Source organism: Anguilla anguilla, chromosome 14, assembly GCF_013347855.1.
Source record: "Anguilla anguilla isolate fAngAng1 chromosome 14, fAngAng1.pri, whole genome shotgun sequence".
Classification (NCBI taxonomy): Eukaryota; Metazoa; Chordata; class Actinopteri; order Anguilliformes; family Anguillidae; genus Anguilla; species Anguilla anguilla.
The window spans coordinates 6,028,861-6,045,340 of NC_049214.1; the positions used below are offsets into that span (position 1 = coordinate 6,028,861).

At 41.8% G+C, this 16,480-nt stretch overlaps 1 protein-coding gene across 1 annotated transcript in view; it reads left to right on the forward strand.

Annotated features, from left to right (window-relative positions):
* Positions 1-2,003: 2,003 nt before the first annotated feature.
* LOC118212651 (electrogenic sodium bicarbonate cotransporter 1-like) overlaps positions 2,004-16,480 on the forward strand; it is a 47,843-nt gene continuing 33,366 nt past the window's right edge. The window contains exons 1-3 of the mRNA XM_035390797.1: positions 2,004-2,612; positions 7,256-7,329; positions 12,160-12,327. Coding sequence (XP_035246688.1) covers positions 2,593-2,612; positions 7,256-7,329; positions 12,160-12,327 — 262 coding nt within the window. The 5' untranslated portion in view covers positions 2,004-2,592. The remainder of the gene's footprint in view (positions 2,613-7,255; positions 7,330-12,159; positions 12,328-16,480) is intronic.

Sequence of the window (16,480 nt, forward strand, 5' to 3'; positions counted from 1 at the left end):
GTTGTGTAATGCAAGGGCTTGTTATCCACCAGACCTGGGTAAAATACATATTTGTTTTGGATTCAAATACTTTTCTGTGCTCTATTGATCTTGCCTGGTGTGATTGAGCCTGCCAAGGAGGGGGGGGGTTTGCACATTTGGAGAGTATTTCATTGGTTCCAATACACCAGACAAGATCAGCAAAGCGTAGAAAACCGTTTGAATCCAAAACAAATACGTACTTCACCCAGGTCTGTTATGCACCTTTGAAAACCCTGAAGTGTGTGAGAACTCCAGCTGCTTGAAGTCATGATTTACTTATCGCCAGTGGAAAAAACGCGCAACTAGTAGTGCACTTCATAAACTCTGCAGTGTCACTGCAGCAGAAGGAAAATCTTTACTCCACCCTTTTCTGTAGGCCTCTCTCAGCACACCATAAATCACTGTCTGTGAAGCAGGATAAACCACAGGATTCTCTGCCGTGCACATTTTGTCACCTTCCTGTGAGCCGAAGAGGGAAGCCAACTGAATCCAGAACCCCCAGACTGCAGTTCTTTATTAATAATTATCCTGGTGATCATACTAAAAAAATTATACAAACATTCTGGGACCCATTCTTAAAGGAGGGATAGATAGAGCAACGCCAAGACAAATGTTTTCATCAAGAGAGCTGCTGGTGTTTCCCCATGATGAGCCACACATCATCATATCTCGTATCACATGTCCCGACTTTTTAAATGGTCAGCTGTCATTCACTAGATCGCACTTTTTAGAGTACATGTTTCGAGAAATTATCCAAATTAAATTAGTCAAAATTTTCAAATTGCTGTAGTTTTTTTGGGACAAGCTTGTTATGAAGTATATTAATTCAATAGGTGTTATTTTTATATATGTTCTTTGAAAAAAAAGTATATCTTTTTTTTTTTAAATAAATGTATTATAAAGTTTCATTTCGTATTTCGTAGCGGCATCACACAGATTTTACTATAGTATTGACAAATGTCACTACGTTGAAACATTGCAAATACATGTAACTGAGTCAGTTGTTGGATTTTCGATACCTCGTGTTGTTTTATCAATTTCATCCACAAGATGTCGCAGTACTCCAAAATTCTTTAAAGTATTAGTGTAGTGTCCATTGCATTTACTGAGGAAGGATAACCTGAGGGTTTTTGAGCGTCTGATTGACACCTGAAACAACAGGCGATTCAAGTTACCATTCAGTGGCTTCAATTATGCAATGAAGTCCTGAGTTGTAACATAAAAACGCCACTGTTATACAAAATAAACACAATATATAAACATATGTAATAACATGTCCAATGGTAATTAAATACTTGTTTCAAGTAGGCTATTTACAAAACAGTTAACAAAACATTTGAAATCACAGTTTTTGTCTACTTTGGAACAAGAATGGCAATGTATTATATGCTTATTTAGCCAGTGGTTCTCGATCTCTTACTGAGGGACCCCTGTGTCCTATGTTGATTTTTGCTACAGCTAATCTGTTGCTTAAGCAAAGTTGTAAAATTTAAATTATTTAAGATTTTTTCTCCCTTAAACCTATTGACACAATGCAGGTTTGACTCGTTATCACTTTCGTTGTCTTTGAATTCTTTATTATCTTTCAAATGGTTAGTTTAGATGTACAGGTGTCCACACCCAGCTTGCAAAAATTCTGGGATTCATTATCTTGATGTTGTCATGCCTCCTAGTTTGACTTAGAATAGGTTAGGTCAGAGAGTAATGTTTACTGTGTGAACTGGACTTAATGCGTTCATGGCTATGAATAACTGTTACAAAACGAGTATTGTACCTTATCGGACTTGTGTTTTGTAGTTGTTCCAATGACCTTCGGTATGCACTTATTGAACGTCGCTTTGGGTAAAAGCGTCTGCCAAATAAATGCAATAGTAAGCTGGAACAAAACCAACATACCCAGGGACTGAGTTTGAACCACTGATTTACACTATCGGTGTAACAGCCCTATGACAGCCTACGTACTCTGACTCTGCACCTGCTCACACACACTTCCCAGCTCGAGGATCAGTACGGAGGAGTGTGAACATAAAGCTAAGCGTCGTAACTTTTTGACCTCTTATTTAGCTACCTCCCACTTGTGGCGTGACGTTGTAAGAGGGACGGTGCTTTAAATATGGAAAAAGACACGCTTAGCATGGAGCGGTAGTACTACTTCTGACGCTACCTATACAGAAACAAGAATCCTACAAACACGAAGTTGAAGGCTCATTTAAATATCTTTTCTAGGGCGGACTATGGTCCTGCAGCCTTATGATTTAAAAAAAAAAAATGTTTTAGTATAGCTTATTACTCGAATAACCGTCAGTCAAATGGGGAATTAGCCACGCGTTCTCTGTACGTGGTGGCACATATTTCGAAATCAATTTTTGATCAGTTCTGGCATTTGTACGTGGGTGGGAAAAATACCTAAATAATAATAAGTAGCCAGGTGAGTTAGCAAGCAGCTTCGTGTAGGCTACACAAGAGTTTGAAGCGAAGAGATTAGACAATTCGGGGCTTTGTTGAGCAAGCACACTGGACGGGGACTCCGCGTTCCTTGGACTTCAGGAGGAATTGCTTCAGCGAGACAAAATGAGCAGCGATAAAAACAAGTAAGTGTTCAAAGTGAAGTTGCGTTTTTAAAAATAATCCCAAATTGTCTTTAAAGCATTGCTGAATTATTTGTTGTGAATGGTTTAAACCAGTTGGTGAGCTGTCCATGCTGAGTTTCCAATGTTAGTCCACTTTGGTCAAAAGGAGGTAATATAATATCTCCAAGCAGAACAGCAGTAGTGAGAAGTCGATTACAGCTGGTTCGTATTTCAGCGTGCAGCCCAGTCGCTTTGTCCAAGCCAGCACGAACTAATCGTCTAAGAATTTCCACGACAGTTGTTTATTTACCTTGGTTTACTTTTTATTATAAGTGCTAGATATCATCGTCCTCGATATCTGTGCGCAAATTTGGATCGGACTTCTTGTGAAGAATGTCTTGTCAAGTTTCCTTGGAAGACTGCACTTCCAAGAACACACACCCTTGCCTATCAAAAGTAAATTAATCTCATCTTGCAAAATAAGTGACTTTTTGAACATGTTTCAGCGTCAATGTATCGAACGAAATAACGCACGGCGTGTTGTTGGCACAGTAAGCTACCTATGAAACCGACACTATTTTCGGAATTGTAGTTTTACTATGTTGCTACCTTTCAGATGGATGATGTAAACTATTGACTAACTATTGATAAATGCGAAGTAGGTCTTGGAAAATCCTTGTTACATCTTCCGTGTAAATCTCGTGCGAACGCGGTAATCTATTTTTCTTGGAAGAGGCAGTTGCAGTGAATAATCCTTCACATGGAGTGCCAACACGTTATATTTCGACACTAAAAAAGCAACTTTAATTGCCCGTTTGATTCGCATAAGTGAATTTGGGAAAAGAATGTATGATTTCCTGGGATCTGAAAACAATTCCACGACGACAGCGAAGCAACATTTGAATGTGTCACTGAAACTTGGCAGACTGCGAACAAGCATACTTGTTTGCATTTACAATTTATGATGTAGCTAATTATGTTGTAAGAATTGTATATAAGAATGCTGTTGAAAGCTGTATGCGTAATCAATTTGCCAGTTGACACGATGCTTTCTAGAGTGAAAGTGATTGCTCGCAAAATGAAACCACTTCAGATAATTGTTTGTTCCATACATACAGTGGAGTATAGTGACAAATTAGACAGGTTAAAAAGTGGGTTTTCTTTCAGAGCTTTAGTCTGCTGTAGTCGCTTCTGTGATCTTTACATGTGAGCATCTTGTGGATGCGGTGTGAAAGTGCTGGCTGGCACTGCGTGTTTTGGAGAACGGCAAGTTGTCTTCACTGTCGCCAGCTAGTAGCAGGGGGGCATATGCAGGCGTGTACATAGTTTACAAGAGATGGGTTTGGAGAAGAATTCCTGAACTTGCGACACTTGGAGGTTTTCCAGCTTCCTTGTATTTCTCAAGTACTTGGGCTACTAGCACAGCTATTGTCAGTGGAAATTCCAAAGAGATTAAATGAACGGTCCTTGTTTGCATAAATACCATATATGTATGTGTGTGTGTGTGTGTGTGTGTGTGTATATATATAATACACACGCGCACACACACACACACAGACAGACAGATGACAAATTAAAGGAAAAACCTGAATGTGTGGAGAAACATGACAAATGCAGATGCTCTGTACAGGAGTACTGCTTGATAAAATTAAGCAATTAACATCCTATCATACTCTGTATTGGCATGTATAAAAATGCTGAGCAGGCCCAGTTGACGTCGATTTTGGTCGAAAGCGTACATTCAATGACCCTGATGCTCGTTCATTAGTGTGATATGTGAGGAAAAATAGAATAGTAACTTTTTCTTATGTGACTGAGAATGACACTGGTCTACAGAGATGTGGAGGAAAAAGTGATATGGTCAGATGTATATTCTCGGCAAGTGGGTGTGGCGTACACCAAGAGAACAGTGCAGGCCTAAATGCTTGTCCCCTACAGTAAGGGGGTCTGGTGGCTCTGTTATGCTGTGGGGGACATTTTTCCTGGCATGGTTTGGGTCCACTTGTCCCCTTGAAGGTAAGGGTCACTGCAAATCAATACAAAGTTATTCCGAGTGATCACCTTTATCCTATGATGAAAAAGACCTTGAATCAAGACTATACACTGAAAGCAGTCTTATTCCTACACTAAGGAAGCAATTTAACACACCTGGGTAATTGGAAACACTAAAAAGTGCTGCAATTTCTACATGGTGAAACAAAAATGTATAAAAAATCAAGAAAAAAATGTATTAGCCTGAAACATTATGGAGCCCATTGTATATACATGCATACATACATGCATGCATGCATACATGCATGCACACAATGCTGAGAACACCAGAGAATGTGTGTAGCCTAATCTCTGTAACGGCACACAAAGTCCAGGGTAAAATCCAGAGCTGCATAGCGTGCTCTGTTTCCCCTGGGTCTTGATGTTCAAGGGTACAGGGTTGCTTGGTTTGATATGCAAAACATGATACACAAAACCTATTCTGTTTGCTTTCTGGGTTTTACAGTGGGGTCTGAGTGGACTCTGTCAGTTTTCTGTATCACATCTCTAAGCAAGATTTGTGTGGATAGAGGATTCTCCTGGGAAATTCAGATGAGTTGATGGCGTTATCTGAGGAACAGCTTGTATCCTTCCTGTTTTTGTTTATCTCCACACCCACTCCCCTTTTTATTGGACACTTGAGCTCCAGGATTGGGAGGAGGGGGGTTCTTCGGTTCTACTGTAAACTAAGGATTAATTTTCAACACAAGGTCATGCGTGGCCTGATCTGAGCACCCTTTTGCAGACAGCTTAAATTTATATGTCTATCCAGTTTTGTTTCTTTTTGAGCCACTCGGTCATTTCTACCCAAAAAGAATCAGTCAGCACTCATTGGCTAAACCAGAGAATGGTCACAGAATCGTTTCAAATAATTATCACTACCATAAACAAATAGTTTCTGCCAACTTCTGATTGGGAGCGTTGTTAATTCAGTTAAAAAGCCACATCAATCCCTCCGTTTATGGCAAAATCCCATTTCCCCTTTGAATTGTGTCTTGTCATTTTTGTCACGTCCGTCACTTCCCCACGTGCAAAGTGTCAGTGGACCATTGATTCTATGTTTTAGCCAACAGCTGTTTGTGCCATGTGTGATGTAACCCCAACCAACGGGAATGGCCAGCTTACAGAGCAATTCATTTGAAAGTACAGACTGTGTACCACCGGTCTGAACCATGTGATGAGGCTACAGCTGCAGCTTTCCAGCTTGTGTGTTCTGAAGGAACATCTCAGCCCGATCTGGGTATCATCACTGGGCAGGTTCCCAAAAAAACGGATTGAAGGACACAACGGAAACACAACGGCCAACCTTCAGAACGTTAGGAACCTGCTGTACGTTTGCTTGTGCGTAAAAACACAGAGACAAATGGCCTCTTTGTAGTTCATCTTGGTGGGCTGTTACCGCTGTCCTGCCAAATGCTACGCACCCTCCCCCTTCTACACTGTGTGGTTTCGGGTAACCCAGATAGGTCATGCCCTGTGGAGCTACTATATTTCATCAGCAGTACGGTATGCCCTGGTTAATCTTCAGTCATCTGAACTGGAAGAAAGCTTTGAGCTGGAAACTAAGGGGGAGTGTGCTTTTCTTATTGAGGAAATTATGGAATTGTAATGGATATTAAGTGATTTTTGTGGTTGGATGCTATTTTCCCTATGTTATGGTTCTATATTGCTTTTCCAAGGAGGTTTAAAATAAAACCGAGTTCTTAAAAGCCATTTGAATGGATGAATTCACAAAATGAGAGACAAAATCAGTTCACGTCTGACCACAAATTTGACTGAGTGCTGTTCTAACAGAGCCCTGTTTTTTAAAATAAAAATAAAAAAAAATTTTCCCCCTCCATCTTCCAAGTAGAATAAAAGATGTGGGACTGCGAGGTCCATCAATATGTTATTTAGTTTATGCACGTGGGCCTGTCCTTTCAGTCACAGAATAAGTCTGTGTAAAATTTGATGCGCTATTACCATTTGTTGACATTTGTAATACATGAATCATCTTTCATGTTAATGAAGAAAAGTGAAATCGACCGCCCAATAGATCAATAGTGAAGTACTGAAGGCTCTGAAAAACCAAACTATTTGAACTGTTTCAGAAGTGATTGAATAATTGCGCTTGGCCTGGAGCTGCTGTCTGCTGTGGGCCGAGTGAAGGAAGAGCCGGTGTCTTCACTGCTCGCATGCTGCCCTCTTAAGCAAAGCTGGGCTAATCCCTAAAAGGGCAGCGCGTCGTAAGATAGCCACGTGATTCGTAGCTTGTTGCTGAGGTGAGGAGCAGGACACACACCAGTATTGGGCGTGCGCGTGTGAGTGCGCGTGTAAATACCCTGCCCCAATATCAGAAGTCCAGAATCTGGATTGGCCAGCGCTGCAAGCTGTTGGCTTCCTGCATACCAGACTCAAGCAGGCTCCATACAGGAGCCTTTAGTTGCCATGCTATCCCCTGCTAGCGTATTCTGCTCCTGCATGTCTGTGGCTGGTCCCCCTGTAGAGTATGGTCCTGTGCACTGATGGAAGACCGATCAGCCCAATGGTCAGCACAGGCATCACACTGTGCCATGGCTCTCCCTGAAGTTCCTTCAGCTCTACAGCATCTTTAGAAGGGAAGTGTGAACGGTCTTTCTCTCCTGTCACTACAGGGTGGAGGACGAGGCGGTGCTGGACCGTGGAGCGTGTTCTGTCAAGCACGTCTGTGACGAGGAGGAGGTAGAAGGTAATGCTATATTTTCTTTACTTTTCTCTCTTTCTGTCCCTTTTGTCTTTGAGTCAGAGGTTCGGGTAGTGTGGATCAGTTTTGCTCAAACCACATCACACATCTGCCTCCATACCACGGTGTCTGAATAGTTCATTGCAAGTTGATCATTCTTTTGTCTGTTCTATTAATGTATGGATTGGTGGAATGAGAAGGGGATTATTGTATGAGATGAAGGTCTAGCTCACATGAAGGTGTCTCCACATGCAGATGCTAACTATGTGAACCTGTCCAACTGTTCAACACGCCAGAATAATCTCACTTTCACCGAATGTGAGAAATACCTTCAGCCAGCCCTCGCAAGCATTTGTGAGTTTCTGTGAAGGAATGTCTCCTGGAAATTGCAAACATCAAGAGCTGCAGTGCTTACTTTTCGAACATGAATGCAAACATTTTAAATATAGCGCAATATGCAGTGAAGCTGTGGCCACATAGAGTGGGGTCAAACTGTTATTGCAATGAGGTGCTGTATTTATACAATTCTACATAATGAATAACTGTAAGTTAACCATAAATTGTGTGTCACTGTATAAATGCATACTCATACTCACACTTACACATGGACAAACCCAGTTAAAAAAAAAAGTAAGATGTCACCTTATTGCAGCTGGTGTGGATGTGTGCCCTGGTGTTCCCGATGCCCACTCTTGCTCGCTCTCTCTTTGGCACTCCTAGTTTAAATAAAGGTTAGAGTGCAGTTACACGGGCTAATAAGACCCCTTACTGTATATCCAGCTGAAATATCTCCTGCCCATCAGTCTGTGGCGCTCGTCTCTCACATGTAAAGACACGGAATTCAGATTGCTCTTGCCTACAAGGAGGGCGATTTATTTACAACGGGATGTCTGAGCCTTCGGTTTTGTTTCTAAGGTTAAAGTGGTGAAATACTGCCATACTGTTTCAACTGGTAGTGAAACATTGAGCCTTCAGGCTACATCCTCAGCTGCTGAAGATGCTGCACTATAGTGCACATGTTGCTAATGCAGGATAAGGATGGGGCGTATTGTTTGAGGGACTCCCCTGGGTCTGAAGGGATTTCCACAGCTTTCTCTCTGCAGGGATTGCCGCTGCTCCCTCGACCCCGTTGCTGCGGTAACAGAACCTACCGGAAGGCAGGGACTGAACTGGTACATAACCGACGGCAAACCTGTGCAGCTCACCTTAGGTGGCAAACGCTACAGGTACAGGTGGATTTAGGAAGGCCCTCTGGGCACAGGGCGAGGTTGGGAGTTGGGAATTAGATGTTTGTGTTTGTTGGGATGTTTATGAACTTGTCGCGTACAAACCTCCCCTACCCCCATCCCCTGAACTGCTTTCATATCGGTACCTGTTCAGGTCCTGTACTGGCCTGCATCAGTCCTGGACCACCATGCCTCTAGATTTAAATTTTATAAATGTAATTGAAAGCCTCAGCAGATGTATGATTGGGATTTAGTCTAAACGTACAACAGAAATGATACAGTTCTCTACGATACAGATATATCATCAATATCTTGATGTGCTTATACACAGAGCATCTAAATGGGCCTAATCTGCGCTCTACGGCTAGCCCCTAACGCCGTGAAACTAATTTTCTGAACTTCTCTGAAGTGCTCCCAGTCATGACTAATTGAAACTAAATGAATTACAGATCAAATAGGGCCCCGCAATTAGGTTGTGTTCATATTGTAAAGGCTGTGTTAGGTCATTTTTCTCTGATCCATACTGTAGACGCTCTGCGTATGCTAGGTTTTCATTCCAATCACAATTGCAATCCCAGAATTTTAGCAAGCTGTTAATTTTTCTACATTAGATGCTTTTCATGTTAGAGGGGTTATTAACCCTCTCAAGCCACATTATGTCAGAATTTGCTATGCATGCCATAAAGAATTAAATTCCCATTGTGCTTACTGTGCTCTATTGCAAACAATTACATAAGAGGTAGCAATTTTTTTACTGATCAAAATTAAAGACTGAGGTAAATTAATAGGCTCCTAATAACGTTGCTGATTAATTTCTTTAATCATTTTTCTTTTAAACTTATTAACACAATACAGGTTCGGCTTGTTATCATTTTCTTTGTCTATCTTTCATGGCATGCAAAGCTATTTCTGACATAATGTGGCTTAAGAGGGTTAATATGCCCTCTAACACGAAATGCACCTAATTTAGAAAAATTAAAGGCTTGCTAAAATTCTGGAATTACAATTGTGGTTCGAAGGAAAACCAGCATAAGCAGTGGGGCCCCCAGGACCGAGCTTGAGAACCACTGTTTTAGACCCAATGAACCGTAGGCAAATTTTGTTGGCTGGCTGGTGGTGGTGACAAGATAAAATACTGCTGATGCATAGACGCGTGCAGTGCGGGCACCTGCATCTGGCAAAGCAAAACTACTCCTGTGTTTGGTTTGGTGGCTTTCAGTGTTATAAGGTTTAGATCATGTGATCTTTCTTCCTGAAAATCAATTGTAAAGCGCTTTGGATAAAAGCGCTATATAAATGCAGTCCATTTACCATGACCAGCAGAAAACACTGGTTGCTCTGAAGGTGTAATTTGAGATTTTTTCCCCCACGGTCCCCTAAGAATTTATGTATTTGTGCAGCCCACACTGAGGGCTGAGCAGCGAGCGAGAGACTTTTCTCACACGAAGGGATGACTTTTCATTAGATTCAATGTAATTAAATTGTCTATAATTATAACTACAAATAACTTTAGGTATGTTAGCTTTATCCTGCATCGCTCTCTCTGTCGGCTGCATTATCATTCTCGCACACACGTACGCACACAGACATGCACACACACACACACACACACACACACCCCGTTTCATTCTGTGCAGCTGTGCAATTGCCTGGCTTCGTGTCAACAGTTTTCTTCGTCCCACTCCTGCAAAGTTCTACTCTTTTCCGCGTGCTCTCGTAAAGCTTTCATTCCACTTGCCTGCACTCTGTTTTAAGCATTAATAAATAGTCTGAGGCACAGTGGTGATTTTTCACTAGTTTGCAACAGGACCGCTTTGCACTGACCTTCGTAGCTTGTCCTGTACCTTGAGGAAATGCTGTTCTAAGATTTGATTTGCCCTTTGTGCCGACTTCATCACGCTTGATGGTGCTGTTCACATCGTGCAATTCTTCATTGTTTTTGTGGGCCAATACACAAGTAGTGTGATCCTTGGCCTGCTAAGCCAATGGGCCTCACAGGCCAAACTATGAGCTTGCCCCAAAATATGTGTGAGGAACAGGGTGGCTGCCATCTGCAGCTGGTGTTGGATTTGAGAGCCCAAACTCTGCCGAGAGGCTCCCTTGTAGTCTTTGACAGTCACTGCCTTTGAGTGCCCTGCATCAATAATGCATAGATTTCACTTCTAAGTTCTACCGTTGGTTACTGCCATAATGCATCCAGTATTATGATGTGCCTTTTATATTTTTGTTCTGGACAGGAAATGCTCCACTTGTAATTGGTCATTTGGTGAGTAAGGGTGGTGCTCCACCACTAGGCCTACCCGCTTTAGGATTTCAGACTTGTCTGTTACTAATTCATGGGTGACATTTTGAGTGACTGCAGCTTTTTAAATGCCACTGTATAATTCATAGATGGACATGGTTCAGATGCTCACTTTAACTCACAGTGGACAATTCCCACACAGGCTTAAAGCCACACCTCCACCACTCATTTGTTTTGAATTGCTGCACTAATAAAAAGACCCATGCACTTTGCATTCACCTTTTTAAAACTGACATTGTCGTGCAGTGCCTTCAAACACACAGCTGAGCTCCATTTTCACAGTCTGTTAAACTGCTAAATTACTGCAGTAAGGTATGGGTACAATGCAAAGTGTTAGTTATAAGAGCACGGTAAGCAGAAGGTCTGTCTTTAATGAAGGCATTGAGAGGAGTCTTGTCTGCAAGTACAAGGTACCTTTGTAGTATTCCCCCTAAACACATTTGTCCTGCGCAGCCCTTTTGAGCTAGCATAAAGACACTACATTAACCACAATTTAAATAATTTGTTAAATGTTTTCAAAATGAATTGAAGACATGTCAATTGTTTCCCCCACAAGCGTAAGCGTGCCATTATTTCTCTGCTTTACAGCTTCATTCAAGGAAGTAATTCCTTGGCATTTACGGTCTGAATGCTTTGAAAGAGTTGTGCAGGTTTGTTTGGTCAGTCTGGATTGGCAGGGGTTGTGTTATGAAACCATTTTTTCCATCGTACTTCAGCGACTAGAATTTCTGCACTGAACGTTCACAGCTTCCTGCTACTTTTGTTCAGCCAAAATATTTAGTTTGACGGACTGATGTTAACTTGTTCGTCTGGTATTTTTTCTAAAGCAACTTCCCTAAAACTGTGAGTCATTTCCTGTGTGAATTGCTGTAAGGAAGTGTTTGGCATTTATTCCACATCCTTACCTTGAGACAAATGGCCCTGATTCCCTCCCAGTGGAGCAGAACGAAAGGATTGGCACCCGTTCCTGTCTCGTCTTGTCGAATGTTTCGCCCTCTCCGTGAACACACCCATGTTAACTCAGTCAGATGTGCTCATCAGAAATGTTTTACACAGTGCGTCTTGTTTTACACTGCAACATGTCATAACTGCAAATTTGCTTCACTTTACATACAGTACCTACTACTTCTTAATAATCTTGTATAGGTAAAAGAATGCAACATTTGTATTGTATGCTTCTTGCCAAGAACAGCTGTTGGGGAACCGTTTCTTTAAAATCATTTTGATGAGGTGCTGTGAATTGAGGTTAAAATCGAGCCTGACAAGGTATTGCCTGTCGTAACTGTTGAATTTGTGATCTGCCTGCAGGTCACCACACTGTATACGTCGGTGTGCACGTGCCCAAGAGCTACAGGAGGAGAAGACGCCACCGCAGGAAGTCCAGCCACAAGGAGAGGAAAGAGAAAGTGACTGAAAATGACAAATCGGATGGGGAGAATACCGATGATGTCAGCACCAGCATCCTCAAGCCCCTTGGTAAGTTTGGCCTAACGTATGATGTCTGTCATCCACATTGGCAATTCATTTGGCTGAGATGCATCCGATTTCTAGGGTACACGTGATGTAGATAATTATTTAATTATTTGAATTTTGCAGACAAGTGGTGTTTCTGGAAGGGGTTTTTATGTGAACTAACAATTTGACAAGTTTTTAGGTGGCTATTGGAACTTAGTATCACCGGCTGGTGCTTTGTGGATTTAGTGTTGTGGGGAAATTCTTAAGCACTTTTTTTACTCTGTCAGATTTAAAATGATTTTCTTACTGTTTTATTTTTTATTTTTTTCCAAATTTGATAATTCACCTGAGGCTACTGCAGGCACCTGATCAACTAGGTGTTGCTGTTGCCCAGTAAGATGGACAACTCTAAACTGAAACCAAGGCCCATTTTGCATGACATTTTGACAGAAGACCACGTAATGATCAGGGCAAGTGGACCCTGCTCTTGAAATGAGCTGTACACATACATTAGTGTTATGCTGTCTGCTACTTGTCATTATCCTTATGATGTCCAAACTAACCATCTATACATATGGGGGTTTAATTCTCAACCTTCGCCTTTCTATTTTTTAGTAGTTTCTCTTGAGAGGCTGAGCGGCTTTATTTCAATCGCTTTAAACTTCCATAGCTGTCTTTGAAGTCATTTTGACTAAACTGATAGAAGGCTCAGATTAGAATTTATGAGGACAAACCGTGCTATATTTGGTGTAGATTACCACCACAACAAACGTACGTAACATGCAGATTTAAGTGGATTGAATTATACTGCAGTCAGTCTGCGTGTATTTCTTCATGAATAGATTGTTCCCTTTCCCTTTTTGATGACCCCCTCCACCTGAGGACCCTATTTTTAGAGTTTGGTGTCTGATATAGAATTATGTAGACTTATCACCATCTTCAACATCACAAGCTATAGCCCCCATGCATTAATAGCAAGCAAGGGAATGTAACCCGCAGTGGGGTTTGTTGCCAGTTGAAATGCTAAACACTAGAATGGGTGCGATTTTGCATGACCTATGATGGCCAAATGATTCTTTTTTGTGTTTACGTTGTAGGAAAACCGTATCATTGCGAATTGCTCTGGTACACAGGTAAAATTCATTGGTGGCAGGAATATAGAATTACTTTGTGTAATTTCCCCTTGGCATAGCTAGCACTGGCAAGTCTTGATGCCTGATCTTTTGCTGTGGTCCTTAAAGTTTGCATTTAGAATTTTAACTGTATGAACATACACAAGTTGTCAGATGTTGGTAGTTAGCATGCTGAAACAACATGTTTAGTGTTGTTTTAAAATGAAAAATGTGACAAACATTTTAATCTTGAATATATTAAATACAGTAAACGAGACTTTACAAGCAAACTGAGTACAGGGGAACTGATGTTAGGCTATGGATGCAGAGGTCGGCAGATTTGAAATTGTGATCTCGTAGCTTTTACTTCTTCTGAAAATGACCAAGCTACAGTACACCACTGCAGGAAAACAACCCTCACGTTCTCACCCCGCCTTCCGAAAGTTGACACGTGTGCAAACTGAACTTTAAAGAAGGCCTCAGCTGTTACCTGGTGTCATCTCTCTTCTTGGCAAATTCGGTTCCTTATTGGCTCCTGCCCCAGCCTCCTGTCTGCTGTGTCTGGCCTAGTTCATTTCACAATGTGCTGAGTGTGTATGCTTCAGAAATGCACGATTTGCAAGAGTTTTTTATTTACAGTTAGAATTTCCACTAGTAAGCAAAACGGTGGCAATGGCATACTCTTAAGTGCATATTGTCAGTCAAAGCTTTGAGCATTCGAATTGAGCTGTCCGATGTTTGTCTTGCACTAATATATATCAGTGCTGATCTTGCTTTGATCTCGCTCAATGGGGAACCACCATGAGTCCTTTTTTTCTGGATTTTTTTTTATTTGATAAGGAAGGGCATACATGCAAACAATCCACATCTTCATTTCTTTAAAAAAAAATGTTTTTTCTAGATAATCCTGAACGAAAGGACAACTCAACTCGGCAAAGCTGCTATTGAAATCTAAGCATTGCGGTGTCTTTGACAGTAGCCCAAGTGCCACATGGGATTTCATAGCGTGCCATGCCTTGTCTGCAGTGGAGCTTGACCTGAAACCCCCTTGCTAATCAGATATGTAAACGAGAATGACAGGGCTCGTTCAGGATCAGCAGTGCTTAACGCTGGGCCCGCTTGCCTGCTCCATCAGCTTCAAAGCGGCAAGATCATTCATACAGGCCTGCTCTGGTCCTCTCCAGTAAGGCCACTGAATCTATATTGAAGTGACCGATCATTGTAGATGGGAGTTATGATTGTGATTATGATTATTGTGATTATTATGTTCCATTCTCAGCAGTACAGGGGGCAGTTGGGGGTCTCTTTCAATGGGAAGGTTTGTTATGCTACTTGAAATTGTGGGCACATTGTATTGGCTAATAGCCCTGCCCCATATCCCAGCCCATTGCAGTTCTTACAATACTAAGATCTATGGGAATCTGGCCCCTGTGGGTGTGTGGGCAGAGCAGGACCCTCCCCCCTTCCTTCCTTTGCTGGAGAGTCCGCTTCGTTAATCCTCTCAAGCAGTTAGCCACCCTCCCATTAGCAGTTCTAACAAGTTAATCTAACCTTATTGCTCACCTAAACCTTCTCTGCACCTGTGGGGGCATCATCTGTATTATCTACGCATGGGTCAGACAGGTGATCTAAATGCTGGCATTCTCAATTTCAGGTTGCTTAAGGTGCTCATGGGGTATCTCGGACTTGTTGCATTATCTTTCTAAAGGAAGCAAAGGAGTAAATGAAAAGGCTTTGCTTGTCACCATGTAAAATGTGTTACTGGTAACATGGCCAAGTGTGGCAAGCTTGGTATAATTCAAGGCCTTATTTGGTGGAACCTAGAAAAATAGTATTGGCAAAATTACAGCACAGATAAGTGTACACTCCAGATTGTGGTGTCTCCATTTGCTTGACCTAACAGTTGACCACTTTGCATCATCTGCTATCTCAAAATAGTCCGAATAACACTTCTGGAATGGAGATATTCGTCATAAATCAAGTAATTTCTGCTCCTCCTCATACCCTTGCATTGCAGATCCATGTGCCATGGCATCCTATTGCACCCCTACCCCCCCCAATAATGGAACCATTAGCATGCTCTCTTCATCCTCCATAACATGCGTTCTGCCTCCCTGGCAGTAACATGGAAGCTGGATTTCTGTATTTTAAGCATTGTAATCCTCACACACAGGAGTATGGACGTGGTCTTGTCTCTCCCCGATTGGTTTGCGTGACAGTGCACAAGGGGAGGGGCTGGAAACGCGGCTGGGATTAGGTGGCACTTAGCCCAGCCGCACGTGGACACTGCGTGCCTACGGCCTCCTGCCGTTACCCAGTCCGCATTGCATTGCATTGCATTGACTAGAGAGCTCGCCCCCTACTGGTGAGTTCAGGGCCATTAGAACCAAGGAATTGGAAAAGACCAATTCTTAAAACAGCCTGTCGTATTCTGAGAACTACTGTGGAAAGTGTTGATTTTCCTCTGGAAAACCGCTCGTATTTTAGTTTTCACAGAGCGAGGAACAGAACAGAACCGCTCTGCTTGCTTTCTCACAGTATTGTGACCCCTCGTATTTTGGGGGAAGAACTGTTTGCAAAGCTTGAACATCAATTTTTGTATAGAAGAGATGTGATAATGTTTCATCACTGCCCGCATTAGGAAATTGGCTTTTCCAGTGACTCTCTAAATCCCTATGAAATTTCCTGCAAAAATTAAGCTATAGTGCTGATCACTGAAATCCAGCAATTTGAGTCCTTTAAGGTTTTTTTCCCCTCTTCACTAAGACTCATGCTAGACAGTACTGACATAGGCTAGCTGTAGCTGACAGTGTACTGGAAGACATGGTTTCACATGTATGGTGTGTGGGAAGCAAACAGTCCTGTTGGTTAGCACATGTTAACCTAATGACAAATAAGGCGAGGAATTGTCCTTGGATTACCCTCTAACATTTTTTTTTTCTTTGTGTGTAAAAGCCATCTGGAAAGAACACACATAACAAACATTGAACTTATAAGTTAAACACTTAACTTATGCTTTTATTGCTGATATGATTACTGGGGACACATCAGGTAATAACAAG